This window comes from Triturus cristatus, chromosome 12, assembly GCF_964204655.1.
Source record: "Triturus cristatus chromosome 12, aTriCri1.1, whole genome shotgun sequence".
In the NCBI taxonomy this organism is placed as follows: domain Eukaryota; kingdom Metazoa; phylum Chordata; class Amphibia; order Caudata; family Salamandridae; genus Triturus; species Triturus cristatus.
Window position 1 is genome coordinate 224,250,706 of NC_140595.1, and position 23,447 is coordinate 224,274,152.

Sequence of the window (23,447 nt, forward strand, 5' to 3'; positions counted from 1 at the left end):
TCCACATCCTGTCTGAGAGGCTGCCTAGGCTGCCACCCAGCAGACATGTTGCTGGACCCCTGGGTAGAGAGACATCCGCTCTCCTGGGCCTGCAACAAGGCACATCCTGGGCGAGGTGCTAGGTCTCCTCCCCCAGGATGGGCAGGGGAAGCTTCAAAGGCATGCCGCCTTTGTGAGCTTCTCCAGGCCACTTGCTGTACTCAGCAACTGGCCCCCACCGGTTCAGACCCACCACTCTGGCGGCAAGACTGGCGGGAAAGCCCAAGTGAGGAAAGGGGGTGTGCCAGCCTCTGCCAACCCCACCCCTCAGGTGGGGGAGGCGAGGTGAAGCACAATTCCGGGCTCTCGCCATCTTGAGGATGGGGAGCATGCCCAATCAGGATTAGGCTTCTGTCCCCCTCCCACTGGAGAGTGGCAGGATAGGGAGTGTACCCACCCCAGGGAAGGGACCCATTGGTCCCTGAACGCTACATACCTATAACGCCCCTAAATTTAGTATTTAGGGGCACCCTGAACCTTCCTTCCTCAGATCCCTAATCCGAAACAAGCAAGAAGAACAAGAAGAAAGAAGACCTGCCATGCAGCTGCTAACAAGAGGACGACACCAACTGACTTGGCCCCAGCCCTACTGGCCTGTCGACCCTCGAACCTGCTCCTGCTAAAACCCAGCGTCTCCAGTGGTCAGCAACCTCGAAAACCCCAGAGGACCTGACTGCCTTGTGACTCTAAAAGACTGGGACTCCCACGAGCAGTGGTTCTGCTCAAAGCAAGTAACAAACCCCTGGTGCCAACCAGGAACTGCGACTCCTGCACACACTGCACCCTCCAAGCCCGGCCTGTGCCTGAGTGGACAAAGACCCCGAGGACGTCCCCCCAGCAACTGTGACCCAGAATCCAGCACCCAAGGACCCACCTCGATGCTCCTGACGACGCCTGCAGCCTCAGAACCAGGGACCCCTCCAACCGCGACCAGCAGAGGGTAAGATTTCCCAACGCGAAAAGACACCCCTGCACCCGGCGCCCTGCGGCCCCCTGTGCCCAGCTCCTGGGTGCCTGCCTAACCTACAGCTTCCCAACTTACCTCTCGAAGTGGTGGTCGCACCTGAAGAATCTTCGTCCCCGAGCTTGCAGCCTTTATTCGTCTTGTAGTTTCTCCATTGAAATCCATTGAGCGCCCGACGGCTCAAAAGCACCCAGCACCCTGCACCCAGCCGCCCGCGTGCCCCTGGGAGTGCAACATCTATCCTAATCTACTTCCCCACTTGCCCTGGGTAAGTGACCAGGAGCCCAGCTCCCACAGCCACGTGGCCTGTCTGCTAGCAGCCACCAACCAAAGGCCCCCTGCCCATCATAGGCTAACATTGGGCCTAACTCTCTCTGCACCCAGGTGCCCCTGTGCCGCTGAGGGTGTAACAACTGTACCTACCTGACCCTGGGAGACCCCAGAGAGTCTATGCCCAGAACCTTAACTCTGCCAGTCGAGTACTTACCTAAAAGCCGATAACTCACTTTTTCTCCATAGGGTAACATTGACTAGTTTCAAAAGTGTCGAGTTTTGAAACTTTAAAATATTCACTAAAAATCAGCCGATCAACGAAAACGAAATTACTCACCTGTTATCAGGAGAGATCCCAGTGCTGGATCTTGGTGCCCAGCACTGACCCTGAAAAGTAATTACAACCATACTTACCGATAACTTGATTTTCCTCCATAGGATAACATTGCCTGGTTTTTGCCAGAAATTCTTCCAAGTGTCGATTTTTCAAACTTACAAATATTCCTTAAAAATCGCCTGTGTAACAAAAACGATTTCTTTCAACTGTTTACAGGAATTGCACCAGGGTTGAATCCAGGATCCAACCCTGAGTAAGTAAATCAAACACAAAGTAACTAATTGCATTTACTTAAAAAGTCCCATTGAGCTCAATGTTATAATTGTGTTTGAATTGTGTTGCCTATTGCAACAACTGTAACTATTGCATTCAAAAGTCTATTGCCTATTGAAAGTATTTAACTAAAGCATCTCATTCTGAGAAAGTATTGAATATGCTACTTACCAGTATGCATCTGTTCTTGGCATGTAGGGCTGCTGACATTCATATCTGTGCATAGATCGCCGCCTAGTGTTGGGTCCGGATGTTTGCACGTTGTTGTCCTGGAAGAGTCTTCGAAGTATCCTTGGATAGGTGACTCCTCCCCTGGACTACAGTGCGCATGGGCATCCCCTCCATCCTCAGATTGTTTTTCGCCATTGTGGCAGTGATGGAGTAGATACAGAAAGTGATGACCATGCTTGCAGTAATTCTGAGAGCTGCAGCTGCGACAGGCGCCGGGGAGGAGGGAGGGCGATATGAATGTCAGCAGCCCTACATGCCAAGAACAGATGCATACTGGTAAGTAGCATATTCAGTTCGAGACATGTGGGCTGCTGAATTCATATCTGTGCATAGAATACATAGCAGTGCCCTCTATTGGCGGCGGCTACCCGTGCCAGCTGCAGCGGTCTGAAAAAGTGTTTTGAGAACAGCCTGTCCTACAGCTGCCTGCTGTTTTGACTGCACATCTACGCAATAGTGTTTTGTAAATGTGTGTGTAGTGGACCATGTGGCTGCTCTGCATATATCATGCAGGGGAATATTTCCTAGGAAGGCCATGGAAGCCCCCAACTTGCGGGTTGAGTGGGCTCGTGGTGGAATAGTTAATGTGCGTTTTGCCTTTTGATAACAGATTTGAATACACTTAACTATCCATCTGGCTATCCCTGCTTTGGAGATGGCGTTACCTTTGTGTTGTGGGGCAAAGGCAACGAACAGTTGTTTTGTCTTCCTGAAGGGTTTAGTCCTGTCGACGTAGTACATGAGGGCCCTCCGTACATCTAGTGTATGTAGTGCCCTTTCTGCAACAGTTTGTGGGTTTTGGAAGAAAACTGGCAGTTCAATAGTCTGATTCATGTGGAACTGCGATATTACCTTGGGCATGAATTTGGGGTTGGTACGTAGTACGACCCTGTTGGTGTGAACCTGTATAAATGGCTCTTGAACGGTTAGTGCCTGGAGTTCACTAACTCTTCTTAGGGAAGTGATTGCTACAAGGAAGGCCACTTTCCAGGTAAGGAATTGAATCTCGCATGAGTGTAGAGGTTCAAAGGGTGGACCCATCAGGCGTGTGAGGACCAAGTTGAGGTTCCACATTGGAGCCGGTGGGTGGCTTGGTGGAATGACTCGTTTGAGTCCTTCCAAGAATGCTTTGATGGCAGGCACTCTGAATAGAGAGAGGTGCTGCCTGGTTTGCAGATAGGCTGAGATTGCGGTCAAATGGACACGTATAGAGGTGTACGCCAGATTGCATCGGTATAGGTGTAAGAGGTAACAGATGATGTTTTGGATGGATGCGTCCAGCGGGTTAACGTCATTATTACCGCAATAAATGACGAACCGTTTCCATTTGGCTGCATAGCAAGCCCTGGTAGTGGGTCTCCTGGCCTCCTTGATGATGTCCATACAGTCAGGTGGCAGGTTGAGATAGCCAAACTCTAGGACTTCAGGAGCCAGATCGCCAGGTTCAGCTGTTGCGGATCTGGGTGCTGAATCTCTCCATGGTTCTGCGTCAAATGCGCGGGTTTGATCCGCAGCCTTTGATGCGGCACCACGGAAAGTTCGAGGAAGGTGGTGTACCACGGCTGGCGTGCCCACGTGGGAGCAACTAGGACGAGTGTCAGGGAGTGTTGTCGGAGTTTGCGAGCCACCAGCGGTATCAACGGTGCTGGGGGAAAAGCGTACGCAAATCTGCCTGACCAGTTCATCCATATCGCATTGCCCTGCGACTGCGGATGTGGGAATCTGGCGGCGAAGCTTTGGCATTTTGCGTTTTCGCTTGTCGCGAATAGGTCTATCTCTGGGTGACCCCACTGCTGGAAGTACGGTTTGAGTACCGATGGGTGTAACTCCCACTCGTGCATCTGGTGGCTGTGTCTGCTGAGCAGATCCGCCATCTGGTTGTCCTTGCCAGGGAGGTGTTCTGCCATGAGGAACATGTTCCTCTGAATGGCCCACTTCCACATGCTCTGAGCCAGATGAGACAACTGTGGAGAGTGTGTTCCTCCCTGCTTCTGTATGTAGTACATTGCGGTCATGTTGTCCGTCCGGATCAACACGACCTTGTTGCACAGGTGTACTTTGAAAGCCTTCATGGCCAGGAAGATTGCCATCAGTTCCAGAAGGTTGATGTGCATCTTCTTCTGTTGTGTCGTCCATAGTCCCTGCACTGTGTAGTGGAGTACATGAGCTCCCCAACCCTGGAGAGACGCGTCCGCTGTCAGTACTATCTGTGGGACAGGCTCTTGGAACGGTCGGCCCTTGCAAAGGTTTTGTGGATTCCACCAATGCAGAGAGTTGTACGCCCGACCGCTCACCAACACTAGGTCTTTCAACTGTCCTTGAGCCTGATTCCACTGACGTGCTAGGCACTCCTGAAGTGGGCGCATATGTAACCTCGCGTGCGGGACTATGAAGATGCAGGAGGCCATCATGCCTATCAACTGCATAAACACTCGCGCTGGAAGTGAGTGATTGGGTTTGAACTTGGAGATCAGCAGTTGTATGCTGTTGATCCTCACTAAATTTGGCTGAGCTGTGGCCGCCAGAGTGTCTATAGTCGCACCTAGGTACTGTTGTACGTGTGCGGGCTGGAGATGGGACTTTGGGTAATTTAGTGAGAATCCCAGACTGTGAAGAAGGTGAATGGTACGGGACACGTGGCTTGCACATTGCTGGGCTGACCTCGCTTGAACGAGCCAGTCGTCTAGGTAGGGGTAGACGTGTATGTGCTGTCTCCGTAAATGTGCTGCCACCGTAGCTAGGCACTTCGTGAAAACCCTGGGCGCTGTTGTCACGCCGAAGGGAAGGACTTTGAACTGATAGTGCTGCCCCTGAACAGTGAACCTGAGGTACCTTTTGTGTGAGGGGTGGATGGGTATGTGAAAATACGCATCCTTGAGGTCCAGTGATGCTAGGAAGTCTCCCTGCTTGAGAAGCGGAAGAACTTGCTGTAGAGTGAGCATGTGAAAATGCTCTGAAAGAATGTACTGGTTCAGGGGTCTCAGGTCTAATATAGGCCTGAGCGACCCGTCCTTTTTTGGGATTAAGAAGTAGAGGGAGTAAACCCCCGTGCCCTGCTCGTGGATGGGTACGACCTCGATAGCGCCTTTTAGAAGCATACTTTCTACCTCTTGCTGTAAGAGCGTTAAGTGCTCTGAGGACATAGGACGGTTTCTTGGTGGTATTGTGGGTGGAGTGGAGGTCAACTCCAGACAGTAACCGTATTTTATAATATCTTTGACCCACCTGTCCGTGGTGATGGAGTTCCACATGGACAGGAACCGTTGTAGCCTTCCCCCGACAGGTGTTATGTGGTCGGGAGGAAGGGAGAGGGCGTCACTGCTTGTTCTTGGGGGAGGACCTGGTGTTGCCGTAGCCACGTCCTCTGCCCTTGGTACTGGAGCCACGATAGCCACCTCGGGTGTTCTTATCGTAGGTGGTCTGCGTATTGCCCTTGTTATATGTTTGTTGTGACCCCTGTCCTCTGCCTGCTCCCTTGTTTCCGGGGCGACGAAAGGAGCCGCTCCGAAAGGACTGAGTTTGTAGGGCGCCCATGGACTTTGCAGTGTCCGTGTCCTTTTTTATCTTCTCGAGGGTGGTGTCAACCTCAGGCCCGAACAAATAGTCGGGGTTGACGGGCTGGTTAAGTATATTGTTTTGTACCTCAGGCTTGAATCCTGAGATACGTAGCCAGGCGTGACGTCGTAGGATGACGCTAGTGTTGATGGCTCTGGCAGCCGTGTCTGCAGCGTCTAGTGCACATTTGATGGCAGCATTTGTGAGTAGCTGTCCCTCTCTGATAAGGATTTCTGCACCTTCTTTGTAGGGGTCAGGGAGGTGTTGAAGAAGTTGTTCCAGCGTGTCATAGTGCGCTCTATCGTAGCGAGCGAGGAGCGCTTGAGTGTTAGCTATGCGCCATATGTTTGCAGCTTGTGCGGCAACTCGCTTGCCGGAGGTCTCTAGCACCTTGGACTCTTTGTCCGGGGGAGGAGCGTCACCCGTTGTCTGCGAGTGTGCCCTCTTGCGGGCATTCGCCACAACGATGGAGTCGAGTGGTAATTGGCCTCTGATGTAAGTAGGATCCCCAGGTGCTGATCTGTATTTTTTGTCGATCCTGGGGTTTATCACTCGTGCCCTGGTGGGTTCCTTGAAAATGTCAGTGGCTGGCTTGAGGACCCCCTTCAACATCGGCAGAGTTTTTACATGTCTTTCTGAGGATGCAAAGGTGTCCATTAGAAAGTCATCTTCGATGATATCAGAGTGAAGCTGCACATCGTGGTTGTTTGCTGCACGTTCAATTAGAGCGTTGAACGCTGCAGTATCCTCTGTGGGTGATGTTTTTGCCCCATATAGCTGTGGGTCCTGTGCATCCAGAGGTGCACTGGGGTCTGCAGGGTCGCCCCAAGTTTGGTCAGGGTCCTGCTGGTCATCAGGGTCCGTGTCCACATGGTAGGGGACTTGTTCATCCATGTAGTCCCCCAATGCATCCGTGTCGGAGCGTGTGGGGGAGGCCTGGTGTGGATCCTGGTAGGGTGAATGGAAAGGTTCATACAGGAGAGGTTCTGAGTCCACCGGCAGCTTCCTCTTTAGCGGGATCCTGAAAGGTTCCAATGGCGGTTCCGAAGTTATCCTTCGGTCGTGGAGAATCATCCTGCCAGTGTTGGCGTCGATGACGTGTGACGGAGGCGTCTCAACAGGTGTAACCGTAGTCTTGGTGACCCGTGTCCTGAGTTGAAACACCTTCGGGATTGTGGATGGAGGCAAGCCGAAGGTAATGTTGGTCGGCACCGACGAAACCGCTGGAGCCCCGATCGAACCGGAACCCGACGGGTCCTGGAGGGCAGCCGTGGTTTTGCAGCCTGGCTGTGCACCAGGTCGTACTCGGGGCGCCTTAGAGGACGTGGCCCCGGTCTGGGTCGCGGCTGTAGATATCTTCGGCGCCAGTGGTGCATCGAGTCGAGGTGCGGAGACCACCGTCGACGTCTTCGACACGTGAGGTTTTGGTGTCGTCGAGGGAGTGATGCGAGGCGTAGCAGGCGGTACGGCCCTCGGTGTCGGCGGCGTCGAAGCCGGTAACCGAGCAGGGTTGTCGGCGCCGATGACCTTCTTCCGTTTGTCGACTCCCACGTCGCCCCTTTCGAGTTCGGCACCGAAGTCTCTCTTGGTGCGGTCGGTGCCGACACGGTGCGCTGGCGTCGAAGGTGTTGAAGGCTTCGATCCGACTTGCGCCACTTTCAGTTTCGGTTTCGTAGGAGCTTGAGCAGCTTTCGGTTTCGGTTTCGTGGAAGGGAAACCAGCTGATTTAAGCGGTAATGGCTGCCGCTGAACATCCGAGGCCGGGCCCGAGGGCGGGGCCGAAGGACTGTGTGATAGGTCTCGGGTAAGGCCCGAAGGCGATCCCTCGACCGGAGCCATAGTCTGTGGCACTGGTGAGTTTTCGGTTTGAACAGGTAGGCCTTGTTCATCATCGGCGCTACTCTCTTCGGCCCCTAAGGCCTCCTCGTCGTCTCCTACCTCGGTGTCGTCTTCACCTCTGTGGAAGAGTGACTCGTCGGCCTCGTCCGATCCGGGGTCGTGGTCGGAAACGGGACCGGAGGGTAAGACTTCTACTTCTTCGACGTCGTCGGCTTCGTCGAAGATGTCAGCTGGGGCCGGTGCCGCGTGCTGCGCCTCGAGCCTCGCCGCTCGACGATTCCGCAGAGTCTTCTTGGAACGGAATCGGGCACAGGCCATGCATGTCGATTCGTCGTGGTCCGGCGAAAGGCATTTGTTGCACACCGGATGGACGTCGATGTGTGGGTACTTCGCATTACATACCGGACACCTTTTGAATGGCGTCCTTGATTCCATCGTCGAAGTAGTCGATGGACAGGTAAATGCGAACAAAGTCGGTGCTGAAAGTCAGTAAACTAACAGATAGTATCGAAACCCGATCGATAAACAGTACCGACGCGAACTAAAGGCCTTGTGGCCTCGACAAAAGTTTTTCCTAACTTGAGCTAAGATAGCACATCCGAACCCAATGGCGGAAAAAAACAATCTGAGGATGGAGGGGATGCCCATGCGCACTGTAGTCCAGGGGAGGAGTCACCTATCCAAGGATACTTCGAAGACTCTTCCAGGACAACAACGTGCAAACATCCGGACCCAACACTAGGCGGCGATCTATGCACAGATATGAATTCAGCAGCCCACATGCCTCGAACATTTTGATACCTACTTGTGTTTCTAAAATAAAACAAATATATATATTTATATACAAACCATTGGCCTAGAGTTCAGTTCTTGAGTGTGTGAGACCATTTGCTGACTGAGTGTGTACAACAAATGCTTTACACTGTCCTCTGATACTGCCTTACTGCTCGACCAAGCTACCACTTTAGAGAGTAAGGTTATATCTAACTTTAACCTCTTGCAAACCTCTGGGGACGGTGGACTCTGTGCACACTGAACTTTACTTTGGTGCAGTATATACAGAGCCACTTTCTTACAGTGAGCAAAAAAACAACAGGTTGGGATGTTATCCCCATGCTACTGCCAATGGTTAGACAAATTGCAAGTATTCCTTCAATAACCTTTTGTGTGTTTTATAAAAAAGGAACCGACTTCAGCATGCATGTGGATTGTTACATGGGTCTGTGTTATCTTATCTGGCTTTTAACAGAGCTGTGGTTGGAGCTGCCCCTCAGACACCTAGTGCTGCTGGATGGTGACTGCAACATGAAATTATTTCGGCTCCCGTCTTCCCCCCGGGAATATTCAAGAAATGTTGAATTTGTGATAAAAAAAAGTATCCATCAAAAGATTCTACGGAATGATTTCAGTCACATGGAGGACCCCATAGCTATAATTAAATAATTATTAATGATGACTTGTAACACACTCAGGCCGCACAAAGGCAGCTTGATCTAAACAGCAATGTAGAGTTTAAATATATGGTTTCTTTGCTCTTATTTTAGGACCTCTGAATAGCTTTTAGGAGTTTTAGAAATGCTAAATCATTATTACAGCTGGATGAATAAATCACTTATACAATTGGAAGCGATATATCAATCAAAAATAAAAGCCGAAGTGACGGATCAAATCACCACAAAATAAATGAAATTGTGGTCCAACTACTATCATATATGAAATCACTGCTGGATCAGAACATGAATCAAAGTCTTCAAAGTAGTTATAGTGTTAAATAAGAACATGCTTTGTTTGCTTTTAGAACCTTAATCAATAGGCAATTTTCTAACTGAAAATGGAATAAGGATTTTGATTGCCATTAGAATTTCGAACAAGTGCACAATGAATACAGGAGTATTGTTAGCAATCCTGCACCGCTCTGCCATAATGTTATGGCTTCATCTGAAGCTAATAGTGCATTAAGGCACACTTTAGCAAATGCTGACAATAGGCCTGTACAGGGAGTGGTCTGTGTGCCCCCTGTCTTGGAACCTATTACTGGTAACACCCACCGGGGTAAACTGACCATTCCGAGCACACAGGCCCAGTTGGTGGCAGATTGTCATACTGACCCCAATACCATATTGCCTAATCATGATTCAGTAACAATTTATCTTTCCCTGCATGTTGTCCCTATGTGATGGTTTTGGTCAATGTTACCCCCTTGAAGCAAGGTGCTAGAGAGACCACGGAATCCTTGAAGAACAAGGTAGGTTATTGGCTTTGTTCCAATCGCATTTTCCTACTGATAGCGCTCACCAAATTTTATTGACTAGGAGAGTGGGGTAGTTAGGACCGCTAAAGAAAAACCTTAAGGGGGATTGTGTAGTTATTAATTTTCAACACCGTAGTCTTGTTAATGAAATCCTCGCTAGGGTAGTGCTGTCATCTCTGTTCACTCAGAATATGGCTTTATTTCCCCTGGTTTTCTTTTTTAATTGGCACCTACGGAACCCCGAACCTAATTTTAATACTGCACAGGACTCGCTTAGACCCCAATCTCAGTTTTGCTCTGATCTAGCTGTGTCTAATGGATACCAGGAATTGAGCTCCTTAAATGGCAATGAGTGACTTAGCTGCGGGGGGCAGATCGATACGAGGGCTGGAGATGTTAACCCCGGGGAACTCCCTGTGGTTGGTGATAGTAACCTGAATTGCAATGTCTCCTTAGGTATTTGTGGGATGGAATCAAGCTGTACAATGGATAATCAAGAATGTATCTTTAACATCTCAGACGGTATCACTAGTGTAAGCTGTCTACATACCCAGGCTATAACAAGGGTTGAAAATAGTAACACTCAGGCTGGGAATTTTGTATTTGCAACCTGGAATGTGTGTGGGTTTATGAACAAGTTAGGAAATGCTGATTGGGCCAATACTTTATCTAATTTTGATATCATCAAGAAACTTGGTGTAAGACGCCGACATTCAGAGGGGTTTTCCTCACATTCCTTGTGTGCCATAGCTCCCTATATCTGGGCGGGCGAAAGGGGGTCTACAGATCCTTATTTCTAATAAACTTTCTGTAAAAATTAAGAAGAGTACCTCGGTGGGGCCACATACTCAATTACTGTGGCTTAGCAGGAAGGGGCAGGAGACCTGGTATTGGTGAACTTTTACAATAATGTATTTGATGTTACTCGTAGCAGAGTGGCCACCGCACTTGACCATGACCTCGAGGCCTTCTTATGCCTTATTCACTCTAATTTTGTAGTATTATGTGCAAGTGATTTTACTATTCAGGCTTGTGCATTGTCAGCTACACCTTCCGTATTAAGTGACCATAACCCCATTATTATGCCCTTCTCTTTCTGGGGTAAGAAATGTGAATCATTCACTATGGTAAATTATATTGCCTTAAATAGGGCCAATGGAGTACAAATAAAGTGGGCTGGCATTGATCCCATCAGTATGTTTCATAAAATAGTAACAGCAAATATCACTGAAAGTTATTGTCTACAGGAGGATGTCTCTCCAACCCTGTTGGTGGATAATTTCAATCATATTATTAGCTCTATTAAAACGTATCTGACGCACCCCCACCCAGAATTATATACAGGATATTAACAGAGATTGGTTTGATCATACCTGTACCAAGGCCTCCTGTCTATTAAAACAGGCCTTATGTCATTTGCCACGAGATACTATGGTCATTTAAACCCTTCGCCAGAAATATAAACAGGCCCTGGCTGTAAGGAAGAATACCTTGCTGGTTGAAGAGTGGAACAGACTGTTTTTTGCATCTGAAACTAAGGAAACCATTTCTAAAAAACAAAAATATCACAGAGCTTTGTTTTCTTGTGCCTTGCAATGCCTGGGTGGCACACTTCTCTGATATCTTTGGAAAATGCACTAATGATGCCACAACTTAGTGAACTGATTTCCCCATTGGAGATTACCAACGATGAGGTTACGTTAGCTGTACAAGCTAGTGTTGGGAGTATGGGCCCCTGGACCCGATGGGGTACCGGTAGATGTTTTTTAATTGGCTACCCAACTCTGGTGTACAATGCAGCTGTAGGCGATAAGATTCCATCCTCATGGGGAGTTTCAATAATTGTACCCATGTATAAAAAAGGTGACAAAGCAGACCTGACGTACTATCGCCCCATTTCTCGCTTGGACTCATCAGTCAAGGTAATTAGCAGAGTTTTATTATATAGGTTGGAGGAATGGGCTCAAGAACAATCCATTCTATCGTCAGCACAGTATGGTTTTAGAAAGCAGATGGGTACTATAGAACAACGTATACATTTAGAGCTGCTAATTGGGAAGTGCACCAAGGGCAAGTCTGGAGTTTTATATCTTTGTTTTGCAGATTTAAGTAGCACTTTTGATTTGGTTGACCATAATTTACTTTGGTCAACACTGATTTCCCGAGGTGCACCCAGGCCAATAATAGGGTTTCTCTCCCGTTTGTATGAGAATCTATCTAGCAAAGTTCGCTTCGGACCGCATGGAGAATGCTCACCTACATTGAATGTAGAGCGAGGCATTAGACAAGGTTGTGCGCCAGCCCCCTTACTGTTTTCTTTATTTATTAATTGGGTGGATACCCATTTGCAGGCCATGTAAGCCAATGTTCCCAGGGCAGACAGCCGTCCTATTCCAGTATTATTATATGCTGACGATGCTGTTCTGCTGTCTAGGACCCTAGTCGGCCTACAAAGATTAAGAATGTCTTCAGGGATTATGTGTCTTCTAAGAAAATGGTGATTAATAAATCCAAAACATTCACCATGGTCTGTGGGCCTAAGCATAAACAACCAATAACGTTTTTACAGTGACACTACTCCGATTGCTACAGTAAATTCCTTTTGCTATTTAGGTGTTTTATTTACAGGTAACGGATCTTGGGGTCAAAATATCAAATACTAGAGCTAAAATGAGTAGGATCTCTCAAAGGATTTTTAAATTTTCTTCCAATTTGGGTAGCCACACCATTAAGGAAATGGTTGAAATTTCTAAGGCTAGAGGGTTGTCCAATGCTACTTATGGGGCTGGTCTCTGGAGCTATGCTAATTGCACTGACCTACAAGTGGAGAAAAACACTTTTTTTAAACGGCTGCTTTGCGTGTCTACTTCTGTCTCTACTATGATTGTCAATCAGGAGGATGGCCTGCATTACTTAAAAGATTTACTTCTTATAAGCCCTTTGCTATTATGGCTATCATTATGGGCTAAAGCGGATATTTGTTTTACTAGATCTATTATTTTAGATTGTTTAGCCTTGGATAAGGCATTGAGTATCCCATGGTTATCATATATTAAATCCTATTTTATTAAGTTGTTTAACCTGCCCATATGGTCAGACACTATCCAAGTACTATAACTAAGAGGATGATTAAAAATTATTTTTTCCAGTACAGAACTGGACAGCGATTGGCTGCTAATAATACAAAATCCTCAGGCCATCCTATTTATGTCATATGAGATAGAGGAGGATGGTTACAATTATTTATCTGGTGTAACAAGTCTGTAACACCGTTTTGTCTTGCTATGATTGAGATGTGGCATTGTACATCACTTGGTGGCTTTTCCAACCATGAAGTCTTGCCCTTCTGATCAGATTCCATGTCCAAGTGACGGACGAAGTAAGCAAAGCACGATGCACCTTTTATTGTTTTGTAAATATTATCAGAATCTAAGGAGTTTTTATTTAAAACCTATCTTTGTTAGACACAACATCTGATCATACAAAGCTGCTATGAATTATCTGATTGCACTATGTGAACCCTGTGTGTGTTACAATGTGGCCCTTTTTATTGTGAGTGCCACCTATATAAGGAAAATACTTTTAGTATTAGCTTGCCTTCGATTTTAAACTGTCCTTTGAATGGATTTATATGATTGATTTTATAGAGATGTAATTTTATTGGGATTACTATTTTATTTAAATGCACTTTTACGGCTCTTTTTAATTAGCCGAATAAAGTTTAAGAACCAAACCGAGTATAATACAATGATTGATTACTACCTTAATTAAATTGCTCAATGGTTCAGTCAATAAAAAATGAACATAAAACATTAATCACTGTTCGAATTTTAAAAAAAAGTTGATTTCCTTTTCCAAAATTAATTGAAGGTTCGGCCAATAATAGAATTTGGTTCTAGAGTAAAAATATACCTGCTAAGTTTCAACAATATATAGAGGGACAGTGCACTCTGTAGTTATTTTTTAAAGGTCGCAGCATACTTCTACCAAATAGTGCTATTTCTTGGGCATTGTTCTGCATCCATATAATGCAATCCAGTGCACATATATGTTGAGTCTAGATAATTACATGGGAACTGGAGTTGCATCATGATACAAAGCACTAAAAATGAGCTCTAAAAGAAGAAAGTAAAGGGGAAATACTTCAATGCAAACTCCTGGAATGAAAAGGTCAACCATAGCTATTCACCGCCACAATTTATGGACTGAATGTGGATGCCGTTAAAATAAACAAGTGCATTACAGTTGCTCAAGTACAGTGTCAACGTACCTGTACAAGGTCCCTACGCCCCACGGTGAGAGCAGAGGCAGCATTCTTTTGGCAGGTCTCTTGGATCTCATCCATGTTAAGACTGAGAATAAAAATAATACAGAGAAATATTGTCAGATTTTCATTGAACCAAAATGCTCTGTTTAAAAGTAGTATGGCTGCAAGGCAGGCATAGCATCAATTGTGTAACAAGTCTCTTTCATAGAGAAATGGACAACAAAAAACATACATATCCATAAAAATAACAACAGAGTGTATGATCATAAGTCACTTGCACAGTTTCCACTTGACAACCGGTTTCTCGATTTCATCATTTTGGTAGATCCAGTATGCTTTCTGGTGCAAGAGACCTGTGTCACAAGCCTCCAGACCAGTGTTCCAGGTGATTAGGTCTTGTTACTATTACAGTACCAATGCCTGCTAGGATTAATTTATAATGGGCCATTGGCACTGGCATGCCCAAGCTATGGGAATACACAAAGGCAGTAGCAGCTGATCTTCGTAGTCATATGCGGTTCTTTTTACCTGCACCTTCCAATGGGAACGCCTAATGGATCTTCCTGGTAAATTTGTATCCTGGGTGGAAGTGATATGAAGTCCCTAAGGCTACGGGTACTCCAAAAGGTTAGTGATGGGCAGTGGCTGCTGTCTGTCCTTTCCCACCATGTTCTTCACATGCTTCTCCATGTGATTTCCTTTTGGTTTAGAGTACACTGTAAAACTAAGTTCATTCTCTTGGTTTTAATATTGATTCCCACGAAATAACTATTGTGTTCTGGTTAAAACTTCGAACTAGTTTAAGCAGATCAAGGTGTGTGATTCGAGAGGGCACAATACCAAGCCTTTGGCTATATGGTATGGCCAGGTTGCACACACCTCACAGAAAAGACTGGGCTGATGATCTACCCCACATCCTGGGCTTTGTGTTGTGAACAGAGACTATGTGCTGTTTTATTTCAAAACATCAACTACCACATATAATTACCATGCAACCATTACAGTTGGGAGTCACTACAAATTAGGTGAGTTTCCAATCCAATCATGAGTCACCATTCCACAAGGGGCATTACAATGCAGGTACGTATATGTAAGTAAGTATAAATGAACACTCAATTTTCTTTTAAAAAGTGTTGGGGGGTTTACAGACCATAAAAGAAAAAAAACACATATATATGTAAAATGCCATGTGTATGTATACATATATATATATACACACATATACACACATACACACATATCTGAAAAAACACAGCTAAAAATGACTTGTGCTTCTGCATCTAATGTAAAAAACCATATAAATACGCCAGTTATGGTTATCAAAACACACAAAACATGCCATAACTCGTGCCACCAACCATGTTGTTCTCTTGGTGCCTGTGGTTCTGTGCCATTGGCAAATTGTTGGTTTACGGATGAGAGATTCTCCGAGATATGATGTGTTGTGTATGCACTGATAACCATCTTTGGCAAATTTCAGTGGTTGTGCACATTTGAGCCAGAATCGTAATTCAGTTTTAAACAGTTTCTTTTTTCTGTTAATTTAATTGTTTTTATTAATGATGCACTTAATTAGCAACCCCTGCCATGCAAGGCCTTTGTCTGTGCACATGGAGGTGGGGCCTGGGGTATGGTGGAGGTTGATCACAGGGCCTGCTCTGCTGCCAATGCCAAGGAGTTGACCCTTGGGGTTGGAAGCTTGGCTGGCCTTTCTTTTATTACATAAATTTGTACAGATTTGCCAATTCAGTGTACACTTCACACCCGCCGCTATCGTCCTCGCAGCTTTGATGAATACAGGCCCCAGCTAAGCCCGCAGGATACAAGGGTTCACTCTCCTGTAATGGAAACTACAAGGAAGTTGGCACGGAAACTGCAAAGTACAAAGACAAGGTTTATTAACCCTTAAGGGTGGTCCTACAACCTATACAACACTCTTCAGTATTGCATAGAGTAGCACAAAGAACTTGCATACATAGTCCCCTTTTATACACAAAAGAGGGGCTCATAAGTGGGTGGATACAACATGAAGCAGAATTCATTACCTTTTATGGGCATTTTCGATACAGAATCAATACGTGGGCGGAGTAACTAATTTCCTGAGCCCGCGAAAACATGGTCAAGGAAGGACTAACTGATAACAGATGTGGTCAAGTCTGGGCATGCGCCAGATGGACAAAGGAGCTATTTATAGACTGTTACTAAGCAGATTACAAGAGCAACTAACGAGAAGGTAGGACTCTTCTCGTGTACAGCACGTGGAGGCATGACAATACAAAATGGAGTCCGGACATTAGACAACATAAGAAGAGAAACTCGTTCAGAGTAGAGGGGAGTTCATGTCTTTAGTGAATGCTTAATCAGATCGCTGTTTCAATTTTCAACAGACGACCCTTTCAGCATTTACTGAAGACATCCGGCTTATTAGAATAATCATCATATATGTCAATTTTCATCATCTCTTCCACTTCTTTAGTTAAATGTTTCTGATGAGTGATATTGGCAATAGCTTTCTTATCAGGAATACAGAATGACACACATAGGGAACAAAGTAAAGGACCACATTGGATACAAATACAGCAAGAAAACAGGATTACCACGATGATACAAAGACCAGTTAAAACCTTCCATCCCCATGCAGTGATCAATGCCCAAAACCATCCAGAAAAGGTCCACGTGCCGTTTTCTGTATGAATTTCAGCTGCAATTTTATGTAACCTATTGATAGCATTATAGACTGATGGCGTGTGGTCAGGAATAAACACACAACAACTACTCCCAATAATTTTACACGCTCCACCTCGGTCAGCTAACATACCATCTAATACCATGCGATTCTGTAATGCGACAATTCTAGTAATTTGTAATTCTTCCGTGAGATTCCCAAGTGCAGCAGCCGTTTGATTTGTCACAGCCTCTACAACTCTTGTTAATCTTCGAACTTTCCTACTATTTAGGGCAGCTCCAACAAAGAAAAACAATCCTAAATTAAAATCAATATACTGTTGCAAACTGGTGTCAGTTTGATCAACATCGTCAATTGATAGAGTACGTTTATACCTATTTACAGTCACATTATTTAACAACTTCAAATCTTTATGATAAGATGCAGGTACCAAAAATACAGGAGGTAATAAGAATGCTACATAACATACCCCAGACCAACCGGCTGGCAAGCGATAATAACCCTTATTCCCACATACGAAGTATGTATTATGGGATGCTAAGAAGGTACTATTATTCAACCCGTCAATGTTCAAGATGGTGATACAGTCACTAACACCAACAGGAATATGACCCACACTCTGGACGCACAGGTCCGCTTGAGCTTGTGCCACTTGAATCACAAATCGGTCCTTCCCCACAGTGTCTCTAGTGTTCGTGAAAATGTAGGGGATCGATTCATTGTCTGGTTGATACTCTTCCCATTCCCATATGGTCCCATTCGCTTGTGGATAACCATCTTTATCTTGGTGACATTCCCTATTAAGTCTAAAGAGTAATCGTCCCACTGTAGGTTTCCATGTGGCAAAAAGCAAAGTGTACCATGCTCTACAAGAGCCATTATGGGAAAAAGGAAGAGGTATGAATGGCGTGCCTCCTTTCTTCTGATGAGCTGGCATCATACCGCATATCCAACAGTTCGTAGCATTGGTGGCAACATGGGTATGATGCAACATCTGGATGAAAGTGTTATTCAAATACGATTGACGATGCTTCAATTCTTGATACGGAAGGGTGTAAAAGTAGTGCTCCTCAGGCACTGGAGTAGTCAAAACCAGCAACTCCCGAGCAGGAGTCACATCCTCAACAAACCATGTGGTTATCCCAACAATAGCTACTGTAATAATAAAACCTGTTGCGCAAAGAATTTTCTTCTTCTCCATTCTAGGATGAAAAGTCAATACCTTCCTGAAACTAAAAGGTTGTCAGAACTCTTCCCCTTAGGCAGCGGTTGATTTCTTCACCAGCGGGCCAAGACGGGTGTCACTACACTAATGCAGGGCTGATCCCCCCCCCTTGCCACATTGGCTCTCCGTTTCACTAAACTAAGGACCGTTCTGACAACTTTGAATACAGCAGTCACTTCCTTGGTCTGAGGTGATATCTTCTTCTTCCAGGAATCGCTTGGTCCGGAAAGAGCTCCTCAGTATCGTACGATTCCACAGCACGGCCTTTCTCTGCAGTCAGAATTTCTCGATGGTCGGTCAATACAGCAGGCTCCACCAATCCGGGCGGCACTTTGCGACAGTGCAGGGAATGGATCCAGTTCTTTCGATTGGAAACCCGCACAGCCGTCCTCGTTGCAAGTAAGACTTGCTCAGGACCAACCCATCTCGGCTCCAAGCTGTTCGTCCTTTCAAAAATCTTCAGCATAACATAGTCTCCGGGTCGGAGATTATGACCTTCACCTGTGGACCGATCAGGGAGCGCCTCCCGGACCTGTTGATGAATAGAAACCAAATTATCCGTTAACTGTGCCAGATAATCATTCATCATTACACAAGGTACATCACACACAGACTTAGGTTTCGGTGGACCCCAAATGTTCATTGGGCGTCCAAAAACGATCTCATAAGGTGTGAGACCGGTTCGAGAATGCGGTATCGATCTAATTGACAATAATGCCAGCGGTAAGGCATCTGGCCAAGTCAAAGAAGTCGAAGCTTGGATCTTAGCGATCTTAAGCTTCAGGGTACCATTATACTTCTCAACCAATCCTGCAGACTGAGGGTGGAACACTGCATGAAACTTCTGGGAAATGCCTAGACCCTTCAGGACATGCTTTATAACGTCCGCTACAAAGTGAGGTCCATTATCACTCCACAACAATCTTCAAACCCCATATCGAGGGAAGAACTCCTTCAATAGCATCTTGGCTGTAGTCATTGCAGTATTGTCTTTCGTAGGGTAGGCCTCAACCCATTTACTGAAGGCACAAACCACCACTAGGACATACTTCAGATTGTTACAGCGCTCAAGCTGGATGTAATCCATCTGCAAAACCTCAAAAGGTGCAGTGGGTGTCGCAAATCCTCCTGCCGGGGTTCGGGTACCCTTTCCTGGGTTATACCTCAGGCAGATCATGCAAGTCTGCACTACCCTCTTTGCCGTGCTAGCAATCTCTGGATGCTCCCAAACTTGAGTAAGCAGTTTTACAATTGCGGAAGCTCCAACATGTGCTAGCCCATGTGCCATCTGAACCATAGGTTGTACAAAAGCTGTGGGTAACTTCCATCTATCCATGTGCTTATTTCTCCAACAACCTTCATCATCCAATTCTCCATCATTAGACCATTGTTCCCGTTCCTTATCGGAAGCGGTCCTCTGTATTTCCAGCACTTCTCTCCTTACATCGTGCCATCTTTCTACCTGCGACTTCACAACATACATTGCAGTAGCACCAGGCTGCATCGCAGTCTCTCGTGCCACCCGGTCTGCCAAAGCATTCCCTTTTCCAACCTTATCAACCACTTTCTTATGGGCACTGCATTTAATTATAGCAATCTTCTTTGGATATGTTAACGCAGTCAAAAGGTTGTGAACTAACTCGCCATGCATTATCTGTGCTCCATGTGACGTTAGAAACCCTCTCTCCTTCCAGAGTAGGCCGAAGTCATGCGCTACTCCGAAGGCATAGCGACTATCTGTATAGACATTCACACACAATCCTGCACTAAGCTCACATGCTCGTGTTAATGCTATCAGTTCCGCTGCTTGAGCTGATTTCTGTGGTATGCGTGCTGCCTCCACTATTGTTTGTAATGTGGTAATTGCATAAGCTGCTGAAGCCGTACCATCTGGTAGCTTCAGGCATGATCCGTCCACCCACAGTTCTCCATCTACATCTGAAAAGGGCGTATCCTGGAGATCAATACGACCCTTTGTCTGTTCCTCAGTCACAAGAATACAATCGTGTGCTTTTTGCGCTTCAGGCTGAGTTTCCGGAAACGGCAACAACGTTGCCGGATTTAACGTTACACACCTTTTTAACGTAATATGAGGAGCCAAAAGCGTCAACTCATATCCCGTTAAACGGGCACTAGTCAGATGCTGCGTCTTTGTCTGATTAAGCAGGGCATCCACAGCGTGGGGGACTAATACCAACAGCTTATGGGATAACACAATTCCCTCACTTTGACGTATTGACACAGCTGTCGCCGCAACCGAGCGAAAACAACCAGGCAATGCTCGGGCAACAGGATCAAGTACAGCCGAAAAATATGCACAAGGGCGCTGCTTGTTGCCGTGCATCTGCACTAAAACTGATAATGCACATCCATCTTTCTCATGCACATACAGGGAAAAAGGCTTCGTATAATCAGGGGTCCCTAACACTGGTGCTGAACAAAGGGCCTGTCGCAATGTCTGAAAAGCGATTTCACACTCATTTGACCAGGGAAGAGGAATCGGTGTGTCCTTTGTCAAAAGGGCTAACAATGGTTTAGCTATATGTGAAAACCCCAATATCCATTGCCTACAGAAAGAAACCAGACCCAAAAATGCACGCACGTCCTTCTGTGTGGAAGGCACTGGCGTGTCCAAAATTGCTTGAATACGATCTGATGTGAGTGCACGCCCCTCCTTAGACAAAAGGTGACCCAAATAAGTCACCTTTGGTCTACAGAATTGCAATTTCTTCCTTGACACTTTGTGATTGTGAGATGCCAAAAAGGAAAGCAAGGATAACGTACTTTTCTCACACAGCTCAGGGGTGTCAGCCGCCAACAAGAGGTCGTCGACATATTGTATAAGGGCGACACCCCCGGGTAGAACAAAGGAATCCAATTGCCTTTTCAACGCTTGACTGTAAATGCTAGGGCTTTCTGTGTAGCCCTGAGGCACTCTACAAAATCGATAAGACCTATTATTCAAAGTAAAGCCGAAAAGGTATCGGCTATCAGGGTGAATAGGAATCGAAAAGAAAGCATTTTTCAAATCAATAACTGAAAACGTGGTCGCCGTTGGCGGGACCAGAGTAAGTAACGTCGTGATATCAGAAACCACCGGATACTGAGGTATCACGATCTTGTTTACTTCCCTTAAATCAATGATAAACCGATAAACTTTGGCATCCGCATCTTTCTTCAAGATGGGTAAAATGGGACTGTTGCAAACATTATAGGGGACTTCTTCCACTACTCCCACCTTAATCAAATCCTGCACAATCTGTATAAGCGCCTCCTCCCCTTCCTGGGAAATACGATACTGAGGGAGGCGCGGTAACACCGCACCCTCCTGGACACTAATGTGGACAGGCGGAATCACCATCTGTCCCACGTCAGTATCCGAAGTAGCCCACAAAGTACGAGGGAGGGAAGCCAAGACAGTATCTTCTGCAACCACACACATACGGTCAGTCATAGGGTGATTATCATTCAAGATCACACGCACACCAGCGGGGGAGCAGCGGATCGTGGCTCTGAAGTGCTTGAGCATATCAAGACCCAAAATGTTGTCAGGTGTGTTCGGGGCAAGCAGAAACGGACAGGGTGCAGAAAAGGGATCAACATGAAATGCAAGGGGACGGGAAAGAGGGCTTCGAGAGAGTGTACCATCAAACCCTACCGATGTAACCATTAAGCCAGATGGGGGAGCCCTCGGAACCAATTGTTTAGACAGCGCACTGCGGGTGGCTCCTGTATCAACTAGGAACCGATCAGTCGACCCCAAAACTTTTGCTGAAACATAAGGACCCTTCTGATCAACCGGCACTTCAACAGGTTCCAACCCCCACCCAACGCAATCCTACGCATGCTGCGAGTCATGGTACCCAGAGCGATCAGCCCCAGACATCTGATACTGGTGTTGCCGATCAAATACATTAGGTCTATCTCGTTGCTGCGCATTAGGGTCAAAACGAGCACGATCATTAGAATGTCCTCTGAAATTCGAAAACCCCCCTCTACCTCTCGGTGGTCCCTGACCACGTCCCTGGCGAGATGCATACAACGCTGGACAATCTCTGGCCCAATGACCCGACTGTTTACAATACGCACATTGATTTCGATTAACATCTGACCGGCCCGAAGGGGGACCATAAAATCCTCCCCTACCTTTATCGACACCCCGACGAGGCGGACCATACATTTGCGCTAACATCACCTTTGTCTTTAAATCTTTCGATTTCTTCTCCTCCTGCCCCTTCGCTTCTTGCTCCTGACGCTCATAATACTGAGCTATAGTCAGGAGGGATGTCGGAGACGAGGTGGACCAGGAACTTTCACTCGCTTTTAAACGAGCTGCTATTTCCGGTAATAAATTCGCCACATATTTATCAACAAAAAGGTGTCGACCTGTATCATCCGTAAGTGACTGACCACTAAAATCATGAAATGTCTCCTCAAAGCGCGTAAAGAAATCTGCAACTGATTCATCAACTTTCTGTTTACACGAGGCTAACATATTCCAGTCAATCTTTTTAGGGGGGATAATCGTTTTAACTTGGTCAAAATAGCAGCGGGAAGATCTAAGATAATCTGAGGCGGTTTTTGCGCGGGTTTCCTCTCCCTATCCTCATCCTCGATCTCGGACCATTTAGCCTTAAAAACGGCCTGATCATCCACCTTCCGCACAGATCGCCACATATCCGGCGGTAAGATAAGCCCGAAAAACAGATCTATATCTGCTAAGGTCATAGTACAAGAATTCAAGGCCCCTTCGACTTCTTCGTAAAAGGCCGCTGGATTCTTGCGGGGGTCCGGCAGTGCATTCTTTAATGCCATAACATCAGCTCTATGCCAGGGAGTATAAACCCAATTATACACAAAATATCCCTTAGCATCGGAGGAAGTAATATCCAAACTAGTTCCCGCTCCTTTAGGAGGAACATACGAAGGTGCCGCCTCTCGCATTGGTTTAGCATGCACTAGTTCGTTCTTATCTGAGTGGGCGGTAGATGACTGGTCATCGCCGACGCGAGGATTCGACTGCTCCTGCTCCCCTGCCTGTTGGCGCGCTCTCTCTTTAAGGTTGCTCACCGCGTCCCGTAATGCAAACAGCCGTCGAGCCGCATCAGGCGCCTTAGAGGGAGAAAAAACACCGTTACGTAATGCTTTGGCATCTAATACTACATCATCAGGCTCAAAAACTTCTGAATATTTCCGAAAAGCAGAAATCACTTCATCAGAAAACTGTCCCAAAAAATACAACTTCTCTCTATCCTGCCACTTTTCCCAAGAGTCCAACAATTCAGCGAGGGATAACTTGCCCTTAAGTGCACGAAAAGAAACTTTCCGAAGCTCACCCATCCGGTCAACCGATAACATGGACCGCGTGTCTACCTTATCCGAAGCCGATCCAGAATCCTGTGACCTCGGGGCAGACGCGCCAACATAAGGGGGCGGAGAGCGATCTAATAAATAAAAATCATCGTCAAGATTAGTAAGGACAGGATAAAGTGGCTGACGGACAGCAT

The 23,447-nt window shown here is 46.4% G+C and overlaps 1 protein-coding gene across 4 annotated transcripts in view; it reads right to left on the reverse strand.

Annotated features, from left to right (window-relative positions):
- WDR59 (WD repeat domain 59) overlaps positions 1–23,447 on the reverse strand; it is a 766,237-nt gene that overhangs the window by 179,715 nt on the left and 563,075 nt on the right. For all 4 annotated transcript variants that reach the window (XM_085636815.1, XM_085636817.1, XM_085636814.1 and 1 more), the window contains one exon: positions 14,033–14,114. In XM_085636815.1, coding sequence (XP_085492941.1) covers positions 14,033–14,114 — 82 coding nt within the window. The remainder of the gene's footprint in view (positions 1–14,032; positions 14,115–23,447) is intronic.